This window comes from Plecotus auritus (assembly GCF_963455305.1).
Source record: "Plecotus auritus genome assembly, chromosome: 10".
Taxonomy (NCBI): Eukaryota; Metazoa; Chordata; class Mammalia; order Chiroptera; family Vespertilionidae; genus Plecotus; species Plecotus auritus.
Genome location: NC_137785.1, coordinates 12,218,318 through 12,237,895, shown reverse-complemented (window position 1 = coordinate 12,237,895; position 19,578 = coordinate 12,218,318). Strand labels below are relative to the sequence as shown.

Sequence of the window (19,578 nt, the reverse complement as noted above, 5' to 3'; positions counted from 1 at the left end):
AAAACAGCCCTCTGTCCTGCTCATGTCTGTGCCGAGCTGGCTCCTGGAGTGGCCCGGGGTGGGGAGAAACCCAACAAGGTCACCTCAGGGGTCACTACGTGGGTCCCTACCACCTCCGGGACCCTCCATCTGGGTGCCACCGTGGTAGCTGCACATCAGAGGTGGGGACAGGAGAGGGACGTAGCTCCTCCCATCAGCCATGGAGCGGGCACACGGTATCCCGCCGCGCAGTTGAGGGAGTTCAAGTTCAGAGAGAGCGTGAAGAATCAGGGTCAACACTGGGACCAGCCCTGTTGCTGACACCAAAGCCCGAGCTCTTTCACCCACTCCAGTGACAAGGGCCCCAACTCAAAAGCCAGCTGTGGAGGAGTCGTTAACGTTAACGAACAGGGGTGGTGAGTCCGTGGCTGGGGCCAGGGAGGCGAGATCCTGATCTTCAAATATTTGGAGGATTGTTGGGGAAGAGGAAGTGGTTTTCTAGAATCCCAAGCTCATGGAGGACTCACACACAGGCCACAAAACGCTCCTGTCTATAGGACCAAAAGGGTAACCCCCGTGGGTGAAGCAGCCATCAAGTGCGTAGTGGGGGTAGGGACCGAGTCTAGGAGGGGAGCACCCACACTCTGTCCACACTCAGCACCATGCGCCTGGGGTGCCTAGAGCAGCGCTGTCCCATTGAATATATGCAAGCCCAGGGCGTGGAATTTTTTAAAATATATTTTTATTGCTTTCAGAGAAGAAGGGAGAGGGAGAGATTAGGAAAATCAGTGATGAGAGAGAATCATTGATCGGCTGCCTCCTGCACACCCCACACTGGGGTTCGAGCCCCAAACCCAGGCACACGCCCTTGCCACGAATGGAACCGTGACCTCTTGGTTCATAGGTCGACACTCAACCACTGAGCAACACTGACCAGGCAGGGCATGGAATTTTAAATAGAAAAGAACAAAACAAGTGAAATTAATTTTCATATATTTTATTTAACCCAGGATATCCAAAATATTACTTCAACATGTCATCAGTATAAAAAATTATCCGATATCTTACATTCTCTCTCATACCAAGTTTTTGAAATCCTTTGCATATTTTACATCAGTTTGGACCCACCACATTTCAAGTGCTAATGGTCACGTGTCGCTGATGGCCACCACTGGGACCACGCAGCTAGAACCTTCTGGGTTTTCTAGAACAATCGGACATTATGCGAATTTTTTTAATGTTATGAAGGCCAAACAAAACACACTCACAGAGAGTCACGGCGGCCTGCAGAGCATTCATTTACAAACTGGACAAAGGGATGCGAATTGTGGGGGGTCAAATGTGGGCTCCGTGGTCACTTCGTGAGGTTTCCTATGCGGCAGGCCCCGTGCTCAGTTCTGGGGGCACAGAATAGGCCGGTCCCCGTGGGCATGGGGAGAAGTGGCAGAGGTGCCACGGAGGGTAGCGCTGTGACGGGGCCAGGGGAGGATTCGAGCTCTAGTCCTCATTCTGCTGGATGAGCCCGGACGTCTCACTGAGCTTATCCGGGCCCATCTGCGTTGGCTGGAAAGCTAGGGACTGGGACCGATGAGAGCGATGGCTTTCCAACAGCACGCATTCAGAGAGGTGCCACTCCCAGCCCCAAGGCCACCCTCACAGCCCTGTTCCCCGCTTCCCACATCACCTTATCTACCAGGCTTCTGGGCAACATTCCTCTAAACAGGAGGTCCTTGGCTTAAAAGAAAGAAAAACATAAATAGTTGGAATCCCCCACAGCAGCGACTAAACATGGGCTCCAGCGTGAGGAAGCTGGGCACAAACCCGCCTCTGCCACTCGCCCTCCAAGCCTCTGTTTCCTCCTCCAGTGCCCCCTTCAGGGGTGCGGAGGGCCCAGGGGGCTCCTCCATGAAACCCAGGTGGCCTGGCGCTAGCAAAATGCTCAGGAAAGGCCGGCTACCGCCTCCTGAAGCTTCCAGAGCCATCCTCCGGAGACCTGGGGGCGGTGAGGGGTCTCAGCAGACGTCCAGGCAGTCTGAAACCGGGGCCCAGCCCCCAGAGCTCCTGAGGGCCAGGCAGGGGAGGCAAAGGAAGGAAACAGGCCAGGTGTCAAGCCCATCCGGAGGGAGGCGTGGAAACTATCTCCCTTTCCTTCTTACTCCACAAACAAACCCAGAAAATAACACGTCAGGCCAACAGCGAACGGCAAGGACCCTCAGCCAAGCCCTGGGACGGGCCGAGAGCTCGCATCCACCATTCAGCCCAGCCATCTGCTGCCGCCCGAGAGGAGGACCAGGCATTGTCACGCTGACAGATTTTTTTTCAACAGAAGCCAGAAATTCAGATTTTCATGCGAAACCCTGGTTTTTAAAGACTGGCAACTGATTCCTTTTTTTTTTTTTTTGTAAGAAACAGAATGGCTCAATAAAATGCCAGATGAGGGTGGGACGGGGCTGCCTGGCGGTGACCAGGTAGGTCCTCTGTAACCCTGAGATTCGGGAGAACAGCCAGGGAGGTTCTGTGCTGCGACAGGAGGAATCTTCGGGGGATTTTTCTCCAAAGCATCTTCCCCCGTGGCACCGTGAGGACTCGGGGTACAGCTCAGAGTCTCAGGAAACCAGTTTCTCGTCTTCCTGCTCCTCCCAGGCCTCAGCCGCCTGCGGACGGTCAACGGGACAAGGCAGAAGCAGACGGGCTGGGGTGGGACCCCACAAACGCCAGAGAGGGGGCAAGGAGTAGCAAAAGAGAGGCATCATTTTCCTCGGTTTATTTCAAGAGAACAAAGAATCAACCATCAATTCTGTACAAAAACATGGTGGCAGAGTCACGGTGACCCTGGAGCCAGCCCCCTAAATGCCCAAAAAACGAGGACGAGACTAAAAACCCCAAACTCTGGGGAAAATTATGAAAAATCAGGGCAGACCATTCCTCCCCTCCTCCTTTCCCCAGCCCAGAAGTTGGGGGGCGGGGGCTGTGTCCTGGGTGGGAGGTGGGAGGTCAGGAAGGCCGTGCAGGCAGATTTAGTGTTTGGCAAACAGTGGGGCTGCGGGTAGGATCTGGAAGGGAGCTAAGGGGCTTGGGAGAGAGAAAAGATCTCCCACCCTGCACCCCCTCCCCCACACAGGATACTTGAAACGGTTTATAAAAATTGGGGCCAGAAAGTAGAAGAGAAAGGAGTCATCAGAATCAAAAACTAAATCATGGAAAGATTTTTTTTTTTTTCTTCTCTAAAAGGCAAAAAACTACAAACAGCCCAGGTCCTGAGCTCCCCAAGTCTTGGGTCCTCCACCAACCCCTGAAACCCGGCAGGAGGAAGATGGGGCGTGGGGAAAAGTTGGTTCTTAAAAAAGTCACCCCTGGACAGGAAGGCTCTTCGTCGTCTCCCATCACCTTCCTCGGCCTCCCTCCGCTGCCAGGGAGAGGGACGGCGAGGACCAGGGCTACGCCGGCAAACTCAGCTTCTTCCCCTTCAGAACTGCGAGGAGAGAGAGGGGCAGGCATCACCACGGGGCCGCTCGGAGGGACGGCCTCCCACACCCAGAGCCGGACGCTGGGCTGGACAGAGATGCCAGGAGGGCTGGCCCAGGACCCTGGATTATAAACGGGAAATGGGCCTGAACCACTGCGGGTTGGGGTGCAGGGACCCTAGTCTCGTCCTAGGGGCTGAGCAGTGAGGCGAGAGGAGGCCCCATTTCTGCTAGTGGTGGGTCCTCCCCTCGCAGCCTTGGAGGACTCTGGCTGGAGGCCTTGGCTCATCTGGAGAGGGAGCCGGGGTCAGAGGGCGTGGTGGGGCTGGCCGGGGAGACCAGCCGGAACCCCGAGGGTCCCAGGGCTGCCTCCAGGCCTCTGTCCTCCTGCCCCCTCTCTCCTTCACACCGACTGAGGCCTGATTCCTCCGGTCTCTGCTTTCATCACCTCCAGCAAGAGGCCGCCCCTGAGGCACCCCCCATGTAAAGTGGCCCCTCACCCTCCACAGCTGCTCACACCCCTGGTTTCCTTCTGCTGCAGCTCTCCACGCTCCTTGCAATCATCGCTCTTTACCTGTTCATTCACCATCTCCCCCGACTAGAATTATAAGGGGGGGCAAGGGGAGGGGAGGGCCTCATCCATCCTTTTCCTACTGTTGCACAGAAAGTGCTCAATAAATTTCTTGGTTGAATGAATGAATGAACGAACGGATCAATCAATCAATGTTAGTGGGCCTGAGTTCCCTGAGGGTGAAACGGAGATCAATGAACAAAGAGGAGGCCCTCCTTTCTCTAAGCACTGCTGGGCCTGGGGGCATGGGAATTCCAGATTTTTTTAGGGTGTGAGACCGAAATCCTATGGATCTGGAATCTCAGGCAGGCGGGGGGCTTAAGACAAATTGCAGGAGAGGAAAAGTCAGCCCTTGCCCCCCTCTCTGTCCTGTCTCCTCTTCTCAAAATGCTCCCGGGCTGGGGCGGGGGGCCGCCTGGTCTCCGTGTGGTCCCAGCAGGAAGCACCTCTGTGTGGGAAGGCGGCCCTGCTGCCTCGCTGTCCCCCCTCAGAGATGTGGGGGCTGAGGAGAGCAACTCCTTGGTCCTTAGGGAGGCCAGGGCTGGAAGGCTGAATTCCTAGAAGGGCGGGGCGCCTGGGAGAGGAAGCCGTCCCTCCCCTGAGTGATTGATACAGGGCTGGGGCGATGGAGGGTGAGAGCTGGGCCCTTCCGGCTGGCCGCCACCCGGCTACCTTTGGTGATGTAGAGGTAGAAGAAATCGCAGTAGAGGACTGTCTGGACCAGGCCGGCCACGATGGCGATGAGATCAAAGAAGCCCTCGAAGTAATAGCGCCAGATCCAGTTGAAAAGATAGAGCGTGCGGTAGACGCCCAGCGCGAACAGGTAGTGGCTGGTGATGGTCTCCGCCTCGCCCGTCTTGCTCACCATGAAGAGCTGCGGCAGGATGGCCACTGACTCCAGGTAGATGGAGAAGGTCCAGAGGATCTGCAGGGGCGGCAGAGCAGGGGCAGAGGGCAGGATGAGGTGGGAGGGGACAGGGCGGAGAGAACACAGGTGCAGACAGGGATGTGGGAGAGAGAACGGACAGCAATGCCTACCGGCACGTCCTCTGTGCCAGACAGCGCCCCGCCCACGCCACGTGTATTCTCATTTCATCCTCAACAGCCCGTGATGGAGCTGCTGTCCATCCCCTTCCCAGAGAGGGGACGAGACTTGTCCAAGACCACGCAGCCCGTCAGTGGCAGAGCGGGACCCGGAGCAGGTTCCGCGTTGGTGCGCATGAGCACTTGACAGTTATGCCTCTCCAAAGGCAGACCAGGGTGCACCTCGGCTCTGAGACTTTCTTTTATTTTTTTTTTTAATGTATTTTATTGATATCTTACAGAGAGGAAGGGAGAGGGATAGAGAGCTAGAAACATCGATGAGAGAGAAACATCGATCAGCTGCCTCCTGCACACCTCCCACTGGGGATGTGCCTGCAACCAAGGTACATGCCCTTGACCAGAATCGAACCCGGGACCCTTCAGTCCGCAGGCCGACGCTCTATCCACTGAGCCAAACCAGTTTCGGCTGAGACTTCCCTTCTATGAGACTTTGGGCGAGAGACCCAGACTCTCCGAGCCTCCGCCTATCTCTAAAATGGAGATGATTTTTCCTGCCCCTGTAGGGGCGACAGTCTATGTACAATCTTTAGGGACATTAATCAGACCGTGTCACTCCCTGGCTTAAAACCATCCAGTAGCCTGCCGGACCAGCGTGGCTCAGAATAGAGCATCAACCTATGCACCAGGAGGTCACGGTCTGATTCCCAGTCAGGGCACATGCCCGGGTTGCAGGCTCGATCCCCAGTGGGGGGGGCGGGAGGTGCCAGAGGCAGCCAATGGATGATTCTCTCTCATCATTGATGTTTCTATCTCTCCCTCTTCCTTCTTCTTTGAAATCAATAAAAATATATTTAAGAAAACAACAACCCATCCAGTAGTTACTTCTTATCGCAACCAGAATAAAATCCAAATCTAACCTGGGTCTTCAAGGCCCTCCCCGACCCAGCCTCAGCTCCTGCTCCCTTCCCGAGATCTCTGGGCTGCAGCCAGGCCCTCCAACATGCAGGCTCCTTCCCGCCCCAGGACCTTTGCACTTGCTGTTCCCTCAGCTCTGCCTCTTCCGCCTCCTTCCAGGCTCAGCTCATCAGTCACCTCCCGGGAGAGGCCTTCCCTGACCATCGTCCCTCCAGGACTGTCACATCACCCATCTTATCTTTCCTGGCAGCGCTGACCAGAAGGTGAGTCATGAGGCTCAGATCCTTCATCTTGTTCACCCCATGACCCACCCCTGGCACAATGCCTGGCACATATTCGATGCCTGGATGAATGGGTTGAGTGAATGGGAGTCAGCTCCACGTGCGTGTCATGGGCCACCATTTAGGGACCAGTGACAGTCATCCCTCGTGAGCAGGACAGGGCACCCTGGGAGGGGGAAGAAGAACCTGCAGACATCTGTCAGCCCCCTTTCAGTCCTCGCAACCTGCGGTCCACCTGGGGTAACGTGTGATCCGCAGACACACTGAGACCTCCCCGCAGAGAGCCAGGCCAGGTGGCAGGCATGGCTCCTCCTCGGCTGTTTCGGTTTATTTCGGTTTGTGGGAGGGGAGTAGGGAACGTCAGGACATATTCATAACAGCATCTGTGAGCATTCAGCATGAGGCACTGCTCCCCTAACCTTGCAGGTATTAACAGACTACTGCCTTCACCCTATGAGGTAAGTCCTATTCTTTTTTTTTTTTTTTTAATATATTTTATTGATTTTTTTACAGAGAGGAAAGGAGAAGGAGAGAGAGTTAGAAACATCAATGAGAGAGAAACATTGATCAGCTGCCTCCTGTACACCTCCTACTGGGGATGTGCCCGCAACCAAGGTACATGCCCTTGACCGGAATCGAACCTGGGACCCTTCAGTCCGCAGGCCGACGCTCTATCCACTGAGCCAAACCAGTTAGGGCGGTAAGTCCTATTCTTATCCCCATTATACAGATGAGACTGAGGCCCAAGGTTGCACAGCTAAAATGTGAGTAGAGCCCAGACAGTGTTGCTCAGTGGTTGCGCGTCGACTCATAAACCAGGAGGTCACGGTTCGATTCTGGTCAGGGCACATGCTGGGTTGCGGGCTTGATCCCCAATGTGGGGCGTGCAGGAGACAGCCGATCAGATCAGGGATTCTCTCCCACCATTGGTGTTTCTAACTCTCTCTCCCTCTCCCTTCCTCTCTGAAATCAATAAAAATGGTAACTTTGGCCAAAAAAAAAATTTTTTTTAATTAAATAAATAAAATGTGGGTAGATTCCTCTCCAGGGAGCTGGACTCCAGGGTTTGCTCCTATAATCACTCAGAATCCTCCAGCAAGGCCCTCACAGTCAGCTTAGTGAGAAGCTTAGAAAAGTTACAATTAAATTGGTGCACACCCAATTGTTAGCCCTTGGGACTAGAATCATAACCTAGGGGGAAATAGGAGGTCACGTTCTTATCATGTTTATTTTTATCTGTTCACGACGTCTGAATTTTTAAAGAATATAATTTAAAAATCATTTTTGAGCATGCAGGAGGACTTGTTTAAATCCTGTGAGCTCTCCTGAGCCTCACCTTAAAATGGGGATGAGGATATCCACTTTCCCAGGTGGCTGAGAAGTCAGACTGGATGATGGCTTATTTATTTATTTATTTATTTATTTATAAATATATTTTATTTATTTTTTTACAAAGAAGAAGAGAGAGGGACAGAGCGTTAGAAACATCGATGAGAGAGAAACATCGATCAGCTGCCTCCTGCACACTCCCCACTGAGTATGTGCCCGCAACCAAGATACATGCCCTTGACCGGAATCGAACCCGGGACCCTTGAGTCCACAGGCCAACGCTCTACCCACTGAGCCAAACCGGCTAGGGCTGGATGATGGCATATTTAGAATGGCCAGCATGGAGCTGGACACACAGTCAGTGCCAATACTTTGTACAAGTGAACTCTCCCCTCTGAGTGAAACAAACAAAAAAACTGGCCTGGATTCTGATCTGGCCTCTTCTACCTGGAGCAAGTCCCACTGCCTCTACCAGACTCAGTCTCCCCCTCTGCAAAATGGGCGCAGGTTGGGTGAGTGCTCCCAGCAAGGTGGTGGTGATGCGTTTGCAAAGTCCAGGGCCTACAGCCAAGCCCAGTGTTCCTACCACAGCACGGTGCCGCCTCCCTCTGACATTTCTGGGGCCTGTGGGCCAAAGTCACCCTCCCCCTCTGTCCGATTTGTCTGGCCTGCAGGGGACTTTAGAAATATATTTTGAATCTGTAGCCCAATTTTTAAAGTGAGATCTCGCAGGAAAACTCCTGAATTGTGGCTTCTGTTGAAAGCATCAGCCCATCTGGCCACTCGAGGCCAGCTTCCTCCAAGGCAGGAGTGAGGCTGGGAGAGGACGGGCTCCGGGGCCAGGAGAGCACAGACTTAACACAAGCCCTCCCAAAACTCCTCCCAGGAATGTGCACAGGTGCCACCAAAATGCCACGGAATTGCCCTAACTGGTTTGGCTCAGTGGATAGAGCATCGGCTGCGGACTGAAGGGTCTCAGGTTCGATTCCAGTCAAGGGCATGTACCTTGGTTTCGGGCACATCCCCAGTAGGGGGTGTGCAGGAGGCATATGATCGATGTTTCTCTCTCATCGATGTTTTTAACTCTTTATCCCTCTCCCTTCCTCTCTGTAAAAAATCAATAAAATATATTTTTTTAAAAATGCCACGGAATAAAAGCGTAGGGACAGCTAACGTTTAGGAGTGAAAGTATCAACCTGGTACCAAATGTTTCAGTCACTGAAGAAACATTAACACACAACTTCCTGCCTGTGCCAGACACTGTGCTCCACCGATACCATTAGAACCTCTGAAGTAGGAACTGATCATCCCCATTTTACAGACAAGGAAACTGAGGCGCAGAGAAACTGACTTGCCCAAAGACCCGCGGCTGCTAAGTGGGCTTCGAATCCCTGCTCTCTGGTTCTGGAGTCCATCCGTTTCCCACCTAGGCGATGCAGTATAATCTCAGTAAATCCTCACATGACCTGATAACTTGATAAATCAGAAAACTGAGGCACGGAGAGGTCAAGTCACATGCCCAACGTCCATGGTCGGCAAACTGCGGCTCGCGAGCCACATGGGGCTCTTTGGCCCCTTGAGTGTGGCTCTTCCAACAAAACACCACGGCCTGGGCGAGTCTATTTTGAAGAAGTGGCGTTCGAAGAAGTTTAAGTTTAAAAAATGTGGCTCTCAAAAGAAATTTCAATCGTCGTACTGTTGATATTTGGCTCTGTTGACTAATGAGTTTGCCGACCACTGCCCAAGGTCACGCTAATAGAAAGCTGCAGATCTGGAATCCCAACCCAAGTAGCCCAGCTCCTGAGCCCCCGTTCCCAATTTCTGAGCTGTTCACTAAGCTGCTGACCTTGGACGAGTCAGCTAGACTCCTTAAGCCTCAGTTTCCTCATCTGTACAACGAGGCTGCTGTGAAAAGTAATGGGTTAATGTACACGAAGTACTTAGAGCAGCATCCGGCACACAGCGAGTGCTGCTGCTGTTGCGTTAACATCATCCGATTCCAGAGCCCACGCGCTGAACTTAGTCCTAAAATAAGGAAGTTTGAGCAAATCTCGCAGAAGGAAGCCTTTGAGGGACCACTGTCCATAGCTGTTCTGCCACAGCCCACAGCCTCTTCCCCCCCGCCCCCCCGCCTTACAGGGCCCTCCCAGGCAGCCTACCTCTAGCGGGGTAAAGTCGTGGTTGACCAGGAATGCCAGGATAGCTGTGGGCACAACGAGAAACTCCACCCGGAACGTGTCGTGGTTCCCATCGTAAGTGGCTTTGAACTTGCTGTAAATCATCCAGACTGTGGTGAAGGAGCAGGCGATATAGACCACCTGTGGAGCGGGATGAGGAAGGTGCTTCAGCTGGCAGCACCTGTACCCCCAATAGGCTCCGGCCCAGGAGCCTGGAACCCCAGCCCCTTCTCCCTCAGACCCAAGAATCTCAGCCCCTGTGACCTCCTCCCTCAAATCCAGAAGTCGGGGCCCAGGCTCCCCCTCAGGAGGGCCCAGCAGGTGGGGCAGAGCCTTACCTTCATGCATGTGTTGTAGAGGGAGATGTAGTTGGTGAAAAGGTCCAGGTAGCGGGCAGTGAACACCACCGCAAACAGGACCTGGCTCTTCCCTGAAATCCCTGCGGTGCAGAAAGAGTGGGGGGAGTCGGGGGTGGGCTGTCTGGAGCAGCTCTGGAGGTCAGCCGTCCCTAGAGACCTGCCCTGTCCGCCCCGCTGGAGCAGAGCCCTTTCCCGGCCCACAGCCAGGGGGCAGCCGGCCCCAGAGCTACTCCAGCCCGAGGCTCCGTCCCGGGCTAGGCCTCACGGCCACCCCCGGCCCTCTCAGGGTCCTCCCAAGTCCAGGCTCCAGGTGGGGCCTCGGGAGAACCCCACTTGACCTCAGTGCCCCCAGAACCGGCCGCCTCCCTCCCGCTCTCTTCCTGGCCGCCAGGGTCCACGTCACCAACTCCCAGCCACCTCCCTGCGGGCCACGGCTCCCCGAACCCGGGCCGCCCACAGTGGGGCTGGGGGAGGCTGCAATGGGTGCCTGGAGCCACCCCCACCAAACTACACGCACCCCCAGTCTGGGGGAGGGAGCTGACCCCCGGTGACCCAGGACCTGGAAGGGGAGATCCCCAGCAAGCGGGAGGGGGAGGGACCCGTCCCCCTATTGCCTCCAAACCCTTCCCCGCGTCCTGGAATGTCCCCCGCGCTGCCCCCCTCCCGCTCCCGTGGGCGTCTCACCGGCACACGAGCGGGACTTCCAGATTTTGAGCAATAGCAAAATGATGGCTAGAAGGTGGGAGAGGTCTCCCAGGAATCGGAAGAGATTCATGGTTGGGGGGGGGCTCTGGCAGGGCTGGAGGGGGGCTGCCCCCCGGGGCTGCTGTTCCGGCCGGGCGGCTGGCTTGGAGGACGGGAAAGGGGCCCTGGGTGGGCTCCGCTCCTGGAGGGGGGCTCTGGGAGGGGGAGCCGAGGCGGGAGCGGGTGGCGGAGCCGGAGCTGGGAAGAGGGACGAGGGCGGGAGGGGGAGGGTCCGGGCGAGGAGGCCCCACCCCGGAGGGCGGAGTCCAGGCTCTCTGGCGCCCCCTACCCGCACCAGCCGGCTGGCAGGGAATGCATCCCCAAGGCCGCCTCCTGGATATTTTCGGGGTCTCTGGGATCTGAAACTCCCAAATCTGGCACCTGCTCCCCTAGGCAATCTGTACTCAGCCTCCCTTGACAGCGATTAGGGAGGCTGACCTCTGAGCTTTAAAAATCCTAGACAGAGACCCAGAGGCTGGCTTTTCATGGGCCTCAAGTTCGAATCCACCCAAAGGACAAGAAAGCAGCCCCCAGCACCTCCCTCAAACCCAGGAGTAGGGAACCCCAGCCCCGCTCCCAGGACTCAGGAGTCCAGGCCCTCAGGCCCCCTTCTTAGGGTCCCACCTCAACCATCTTGTGTTACGAGCACCCTAGACCCGTGGGCGGCAAACTGTGGCTCGCGAGCCACATGCGGCTCTTTGGCCCCTTGAATGTGGCTCTTCCACAAAATACCACGGCCTGGGCGAGTCTATTTTTTTTTTTTTTAATATATTTTATTGAGCCGAAACCGGTTTGGCTCGGTGGATAGAGCATCGGCTTTCGGACTGAAGGGTCCCGGGTTCGATTCCGGTCGGGGGCGTGTGCCTTGGTTGCGGGCACGTCCCCACTGGGAGGTGTGCAGGAGGCAGCTGATGGATGTTTCTCTCTCATCGATGTTTCTGGCTCTCTGTCCCTCTCCCTTCCTCTCTGTGAAAAATCAATAAAATATATTTTAAAATATATATTTTATTGATATTTTCACAGAGAGGAAGGGAGAGGGATAGAGAGTTAGAAACATCGATGAGAGAGAAACATCCGTCAGCTGCCTCCTGCACACCTCCCACTGAGGATGTGCCCACAACCAAGGTACATGCCCCTGACCGGAATCGAACCCGGGACCCTTCAGTCTGCAGGCCGACGCTCTATCCACTGAGCCAAACCACTTTCGGCTGGGCGAGTCTATTTTGAAGAAGTGGCGTTAGAAGTTTAAGTTTAAAAAAATTGGCTCTCAAAAGAAATTTCAATTGTTGTACTGTTGATATTTGGCTCTGTTGACTAATGAGTTTGCCGACCACTGCCCTAGACCCAGGAATCTAGGGGCACAATTCCTGCCCCCGCTCTGAGACCCACAAATGCAGGCCCCAGTCTCTTCTTTTTCAAGAACATAAGCTTTCACCCCTGCTCTCCCAGACTTTGGAGTCAGCAGCAGCCCACAACCCTGGCTCCAGCCCCAACTCCAGAAATGCCCCCCCCCCACACACACACACTTTCCCTCTCTCTCTCTCTCTCTCTCTCTCTCTCTCTCTCTCCTGGCCTCTGCCCTCAGGAACCCAGGTGTTCTGTGCCATACTCCACCCCAACACCTTATGGAGGTGCTGGGCCCAGCCTCTGTAGCAGGAGGGGGGTGGGAGAGCTGGGCAGCTGGCCTCAGAGGGGACCTGCCAGGCTGTGTCTACTAGGGGGTAGATGCTGCTTTCCTCTGATGTTTGAGTACCCACGGGTGATGCAGGCCTAGGCCCCTCAATGAAAGAAGGGGTACAGAGGTATGGTTTCCTCAGAGGGATGGATAGACATCCATGAGCCTTGGACCAGTGGACCCCTGAGGGGGTCAAGTTGTCTGAGTGCCTTTTTCAAAGGAACTCAGTCCAGGAGGAGGGGGCCTAAATTACTGGGTACCATTGGAGAAGGGAACCAGGGGCCTGGACTCCTGGGTCTGAGGGAGGAAGGGGCTTGGGGCTTGGGCTCCTGGGTCTGAGGGAGGAGAGGCTGGGGACCTGGACTCTTGGGGCTAAGGGAGGAGGGGCTGGGGACCTGGGGACCTGGGTCTGAGGAAGGAGGGGCTGGGGGCCTAGACTCCTGGGTCTGAGGGAGGAGAGGCTGGGGACCTGGGGGCCTGGACTCCTGGGTCTGAGGGAGGAGGGGGCTTGGGGCTTGGGCTCCTGGGTCTGAGGGAGGAGGGGGCTTGGGGCTTGGACTCCTGGGTCTGAGGGAGGAGGGGGCTTGGGGCTTGGATTCTTGGGTCTGAGGGAGGAGGGGGCTTGGGGCTTGGACTCCTGGGTCTGAGGGAGGAGGGGGCTGGGGACCTGGACTCCTGGGTCTGAGGGAGGAGGGGCTAGGGACCTGGGGGCCTGGACTCCTGGGTCTGATGGAGGAGGGGCTGGGGACCTGGGGGCCTGGACTCCTGGGTCTGAGGGAGGAGGGGCTAGGGACCTGGGGGCCTGGACTCCTGGGTCTGAGGGAGGAGGGGCTGGGGACCTGGGGACCTTGACTCCTGGGTCTGAGGGAGGAGGGGCTGGGGACCTGGGGACCTGGACTCCTGGGTCTGAGGGAGGAGGGGCTGGGGCCTGGACTCCTGGGTCTGAGGGAGGAGGGGCTAGGGACCTGGGGGCCTGGACTGCTGGATCTGAGGGAGGAGAGGCTGGGGACCTGGACTCTTGGGTCTGAAGGAGGAGGAGGCTGGGGGCCTGGGCTCCTGGGTCTGAGGGAGGAGGAGCTGGGGACCTGGACCCCTGGGTCTGAGGGAGGAGGGGCTGGGGGCCTGGACTCCTGGGTCTGAGGGTGGAGGGGCTGGGGACCTGGACCCCTGGGTCTGAGGGAGGAGGGGCTGGGGGCCTGGACTCCTGGGTCTGAGGGAGGAGGGGCTGGGGGCCTGGACTCCTGGGTCTGAGGGAGGAGGGGCTGGGGGCCTGGACCCCTGGGTCTGAGGGAGGAGGGGCTGGGGGCCTGGACTCCTGGGTCTGGGGGAAGAAGGCGCCAGCTACCTGGAGTCCTAGGTCTGGGCAAGGGGGCTGGAGGCCTGGACTTTTGGGTCCTGGGGGAGGAGGGGCCTGGGGACTTGAATTTCTGGGGCTGAGAGAGGAGGGGACAGGGAGCCTGGACTCCTGGCTTCATGAAGACCTACTTTGCAGGCCTGGCCTTCTACATCCATACACAGCCGAAAGCTGGGTCCTGGCATGTCGGAGACCAAAGTCAGGGAATGGCCTCCTGCTTCTCAAGCCTCAAAGTGGGAGGAGCCGGGTCCTGAAGTCGGGGTCCCAAGCTGATATCTCAGCGCCAGATTCTGAGTCCCTGCCTCCCCCCGCCCCTCCTCCCTTTTTATCTGCGGCCCCTCACTCTCTTGTCCCGGGAGGAAGGCAGAGGCTAGAAGCTGGGGTGGGGGGCAGCCCCCTGCCCCCGCCCTGGCAGGAGGAGGGGTCCCCAGGGAGGCCAAGAGGGGGGACTGTGGATCTCCCGGCAGGGGCAGACGGGGACTGAATATTAATCGCATCCCGAGTGAGTGTGTGTGTGAGAACAGAGCGAGTGTGCGGGTCCCTCCCGCTCCGGCTCCTCCAAGCCGCGGCCGCGGCCGCCGCCACCCTCCGCCCGCAGCCTCCCTCGGCCACCGGTCCCGGTCCCCAGCTGGGGGGTGTTGGCCTGGGCGGGTCCGCCCGGCCCCCAGGGGTCTCTCGTGCATCGGCTCTCCGCCGGGTGAGGATCTGTGGGTCCGGGTGTCGGGCTGGGCTGGTGGAGGGGGGGTGTGTCTGTAAGGGCTGCGGCGGCAGGAGGGAGGGCGGGAGGGAGAGAGGGAGGGAGGGTCTGTCTGTCTGTACCGACCCTGAACCGCCTGCGTGGGTGTCGTGGGCCCCCCCGTGTCCTCCCACCAGCCCCCAAGCCCGAATGGATGGTGTGTACCTGGGCTCTGTGCCTCCCGCCTGCGTCCGGCTGGGCGTCTGGCGTCCCTGGCTGCCTGTGTCCTGCTGTCTGTCGCACAGCCCCTGACGGCGGTGGCGGCCGGACCCCTGTGTGTGCGTGTGTGTGTGCGTGTGTGTGTGTGTGTGTGTGTGTGTGCGGGCCCCTCCTCAAGCTCCGGGTGATGAAGGGAATCCCAGGGAGGTGAGGCGGTGTGTGTGCTTCTGCCTGGGTTTCAGAGTGGGGGCGCCAGGGGGCGGGGGTCTGGAGGTGGCCAAGCGAAGAAGGGCAAGCAGTTCCCCAGACACGCAGCCTCCCGCCCCTCGCACCGACACACACGCCGGCCGCTGGCTTCAGAGGTGACCCAGACAGACAGACAGACAGACAGACACAGACACGTTGGGGGGGGGGGCGCTGAGGGCACAAAGGAGGGGGTGCGAATGAGCCAAGGAGAGGCGGGACTGGACACATGGACAGGGGGGAGGAGCCGGGGCTGAAGCAGCGGAGGGGGGCACCCCGGGTGGGCGGAGGGGGATCCCCACGGGGTCCGGGCGGCGAGAGGACACCCCGACAGCCTCCGCAATGTCCGGGGCCCAACTTCCAGCGCAACATGTGTAGCGGCGTCCTCGCCTAGTCGGGGTGGCCGCAACCTTGGGGGACAGACAGGGCAGGACGGACCTGGGAAGAGGGAGAGCCGAGCCAGGGACAATCCGAGGTCCCCGCCGCCGCCGCCGCCGCCGCCGCCCCGGGGCCTGCCCCCCGCGGCTCCCGAGCCCTCCGCGGAATCTTCGGGTCGCTGGACTCCGGGTTCCGGTCTTAGCCCCCCGCATTCCCCCCGACAGATCAGGGTCATGAAAAGGTAAGTCCGGGGTCGGGGATGCAGGGGTGGGGGTGGGGACGTGGACCCTCAGATCTAGGGCAGGGAAAGTTGGCTCCCGGGCCTCAGGGAAGGAGGGGGTTGGATAGTGGTCTTTGCCGGCCCCCCTTCCCCCCCGCACCCCAGCTCCCTTGTCCCTTGGGGACTCTTCTCTGTCCTCTCTCTGAGTCCCTTTTTCCTGGTCTCTACACCTCAGACTTCCTAACCCCCCCCATTTCTGACACTTTGCTCCCTCTCCCCAGCCCCACCTACCTGACACCCCATATGCTGTCCCCCATCTCCCCATCTCCCCTTCCCTCCGCACACCCTGTCCGCATCACTCTCCCCCCTCGCTGGCCTGTCCCTCTCCCTCTCTCCTCCCGCTCTCCCCTCCCTTCTCAGAGCTATGAGTCTGCTATTAATACCCCTGCCAAGGACCTTGAGGGCGTCCAGGCCCAGCACCCCTCACCCCAGGCTGCCACCCCTTCCTCAAGGTTCCCGAGTACCCTCCCAGCCTCTGGGCACCGGGATTGGGGAGGGGAGAGGATGGTGCTGTAGGTGCGGGAACGGGAAGGGAAGCCGTCTGCAGCACGACTCGAGGGAGGGCGGGCTGTTGATCCAAGTGGCCTCTCCTCTCTTCTGTGATGGATTTGGGGGGGAGTGATGGAGATAAGGGCGCCCCAGGAATCTCTGGCACCCTCCTCCTCCTCAGCTGGGGTCAGGCTATGCTGTATCCAGGACGAGCTGGGCAACTGGGGAGCCTGGAGCTGGGGGTGCCCAGGATGTGGGGGACTGATAGGATCTGAGACAAAAGGGGGTCCTTAAGGGAAGAGAGGGCTAAGGGCCTGGACGCCTGGTTCCCGGGCACGGAGGAGGCTGGGCGCCTGGACCCCTGAGCCCAGGCAGGAGGGAGCCGGGCCTCCTGGGTCCCGGGAAAGGACGGGGCTGAGCGCCTGCACTCCTGGGTCCTGGCAGGAGGGAGCCCAGGCCAGGACTCCTGAGCCTGTTGGAGAAGTTGGAGGGGAGGGCTTCTTGTCTGAGGGAGGAGGGGACTCCCCGGTCCCTGACAGGGCTGTGGGCAGGACTCTCTTTGGCCTCATGGGGATGGGAGTGGGGCCTGGGGAGGTGGAGATTGGGGGCCTGGACAATATGACCCCTGTGGGTGCAGCTTCTGGGGATTGGGCCTCCAGAGTCCCCTGAGCCTGGGGATACCGCTCCTCGGCCCCCAGGGGTGGGAGACTGCCCTCTGAATCCACAGGGGAGCGGACTGAGCATCCAGGCTCCTCAGAAGGGCGGGGCTGGAGCTGCCCTCCTGGGCCTCAGCGGGGAGCAGGACCCTGGGGCCAGGCAGGGGTGGGGGGTAGGTCTGAGAGGCAGAGGAGGGGCTGAGGGGTGAGCAGCCACCAGGAACGCAGGAGAGCGAAGTGTTAACCCCGCGGGGGCCAGGCCACAGCTGTGGGTTATTTTGGGGTGGGTGGGGGCTATTCTGAGCACTGATTGAGCCAGCTGCTCGGGGAAGGGCAGAGGAGAAGAGGGACATGGGGAGCTAGGATTTGGGAGGGACAGGCATGCTAGGAGCCCCCACCCCCTTTCCTGGGAAGACAGTGGCCCAGGATCTCTGGGCAGGTGGGTGAGGTGGGGGTGGGGGCCTCTGGGTAGGGGAGGGGGTTCTGGGCCTCTCCCCCACTCTAGCTATCAGTAGGGTAGATAGGCCTGTGCTACCATGGCAACCGGACAGGAGCCTGATTGACAACCAAGATAGAACCCTCCCCTGTCTGGACCCTCACCCCTGCAGGAAGCCCCTAGTGTGGGTTGTAATTCCTCTCTGGGAACCAGGAGTCCAGGCCCCCAAAGCCCGCCTCCCTCAGACCCAGAAGCCAGGAGTCTGGGCTCCTAGCCCGCCCACCCCAGGCAGCTAGCATTCAACAGGGGACACAGGCAGAGACGCTGTATTTCCTCTCATTTACAAAATTGCTCTGGGCTGGGAGCCAGGGACCCCCTGTCCCCCAGCTCTCCACAGCTGTGCCCCCTCCCAACCCCACAGCCACCCTGGGCCATGATTCCTTCTAGCTCTCACTGAGAATGGGGGGACAGGGGCAGCATTAAGGGGACAAAAGTGGGCTGGGGGCTGGGTGAGGGGTAAGGTCAGGGGGCATTCTCTCCTTAGGATGCCCCACTAATTTTTTTTTCTCTTTCTCTTCCCCCACACACCTGACCCCTTTTCCCTTTCTCATCTTTGTCTTCCTTTTATTTTTGATCCCTCCTGCCACTCGCCTTCCCGGTCTTCCTTTCATGTCTGTGCTGGGCACCTCCCTGGCGGGGGTCTTGATCTCTGCCTTGCCTCGCTATTTCTGTCTTCCTGTTTTCTGTCTGCTCTGCCCGCCTCCTCCCTCAATCTCTGATTCTGCCTGGCTCTCCATCACTTGTGTGTGCTCGCCCCTTGGTGGCTGTGGGGTCTCTGTCTCCCTCGTGTCTTCCCATCTTCCTCTCTCTGTCCAACTTTCTCATCTCTCTTATCTCTCCTGCCTTCCTTCATCCATCTGCATCTGTCCTTGGCTCCCTAATATTCCCTCCCTATTTGTCACTCCGTCTTATCTCTCCACCTCATCTCCCTATCTCGCACTCTGAGCCCCTCTATCCCTGACCTTCCATCTCTCTCCTTGTTTCTGTCGCGCTCTCTCCGGGACTGTCTCTCTATGGTTTGCATCTCTCTTCCTATCTCCCTGGCTCTTTCTTTCTGCTCCCATTTTGATCCCATCTCTGTGGGTCTGTTTCCCGTCTGTCCTGTCTCGTGATCCTCCCCATCCGTACCTCGTCTCTCTTCCCCACCTCGGTCTCTTCCCTGTCCCCATTCCCCACCACCCCGCTCTACCCGGGTCTCTCCCTGTCTCTGTCTCCATCTTCCTCCTGTCTCTGCATCTCTCCCTCCCTCCATCTCACCTTCGTGTATCTCTTTCTGTATCTCGTCTCCCTGTCTCTGTCTTCCCACCGCCGTGTCTCTCTGATTTGTGTCTTTTTTCTGCTCTTGGTGTCTCCCCGTCTCTGTGTGCCCCCTCCTTGCTCCCGGTTCCCTCCTCGACCCGGGAGCTCAGAGGCCGCCCGGCGGGGCCCGCAGGCGATGCGCGGAGCCGGTGGCCCCGGCGGCCCTCGGGGCCCCGCTAAGATGCTGCTGCTGCTGGCGCTGGCCTGCGCCAGCCCGTTCCCGGAGGAGGCGCCGGGGCCGGGCGGGGCCGGCGGGCCCGGCGGGGGCGCCGGCGGGGCGCGGCCGCTCAACGTGGCGCTCGTGTTCTCGGGGCCCGCGTACGCTACGGAGGCGGCCCGCTTGGGCCCGGCCGTGGCGGCGGCCGTGCGCAGCCCGGGCCTGGACGTGCGGCCGGTGGCGCTGGTGCTCAACGGCTCGGACCCGCGCAGCCTCGTGCTGCAGCTCTGCGACCTGCTGTCGGGGTTGCGCGTGCACGGCGTCGTCTTCGAGGACGACTCCCGCGCGCCCGCCGTCGCGCCCATCCTCGACTTCCTCTCGGCACAGACCTCGCTGCCCATCGTGGCCGTGCATGGCGGCGCCGCGCTCGTGCTCACGCCCAAGGTGCGCGCGACCTGGGGGCGGGGCCAGATGCGGGGGCGGGGCCGCGGAAGGGCGGGGCTTGGGGGCAGGGCCCGTCTTAAGGGTCAGCTTCTGGGGCCAGTGAGGGCCAGATGGTAGTCGGTGAGGGGTGGGGCTACCCTGGAGGGGCGTGGTCTATAGGGTGAGCGTGGGGCGGTGGAGGGCCTGCCTGGGGACTCATCTAGAAGTAGGGTCTGAGAGAGGCCAGTCATGGGGGGCGTTGAGGATTCTACAGAAAAGGTGAGACGAGGGGGTAGGATCTGGGGAAGGGGTGGGACGGAACGAAAAGAAACCAGCCTGACATGGCAAGATCTGAGGGAGGGGTGGGATC

At 58.9% G+C, this 19,578-nt stretch overlaps 2 protein-coding genes across 4 annotated transcripts in view; one reads left to right on the top strand and one right to left on the bottom strand.

Moving 5' to 3' along the window:
* Positions 1-968: 968 nt before the first annotated feature.
* KDELR1 (KDEL endoplasmic reticulum protein retention receptor 1) lies at positions 969-11,196 on the bottom strand. Its single transcript, XM_080645087.1, has 5 exons — positions 10,804-11,196; positions 10,099-10,199; positions 9,743-9,901; positions 4,687-4,939; positions 969-3,451 (listed from the first exon to the last, which is right to left on the bottom strand). Exons 1-5 carry the CDS (start codon positions 10,892-10,894, stop codon positions 3,417-3,419), a joined length of 639 nt encoding a protein of 212 aa, XP_080501213.1. The 5' UTR covers positions 10,895-11,196; the 3' UTR covers positions 969-3,416.
* Positions 11,197-14,306: 3,110 nt separating this feature from the next.
* Positions 14,307-19,578, top strand: part of GRIN2D (glutamate ionotropic receptor NMDA type subunit 2D) — a 44,459-nt gene continuing 39,187 nt past the window's right edge. The window contains exons 1-3 of one of the 3 annotated variants that reach the window (XM_080645085.1): positions 14,307-14,589; positions 15,395-15,649; positions 18,739-19,229. In XM_080645085.1, coding sequence (XP_080501211.1) covers positions 18,765-19,229 — 465 coding nt within the window. In that variant the 5' untranslated portion in view covers positions 14,307-14,589; positions 15,395-15,649; positions 18,739-18,764. Of the gene's footprint in view, positions 14,590-14,806; positions 15,650-17,247; positions 17,273-18,738; positions 19,230-19,578 lie in introns of those variants that run through there. The other 2 variants (XM_080645084.1, XM_080645086.1) reach the window with 2 other exon arrangements.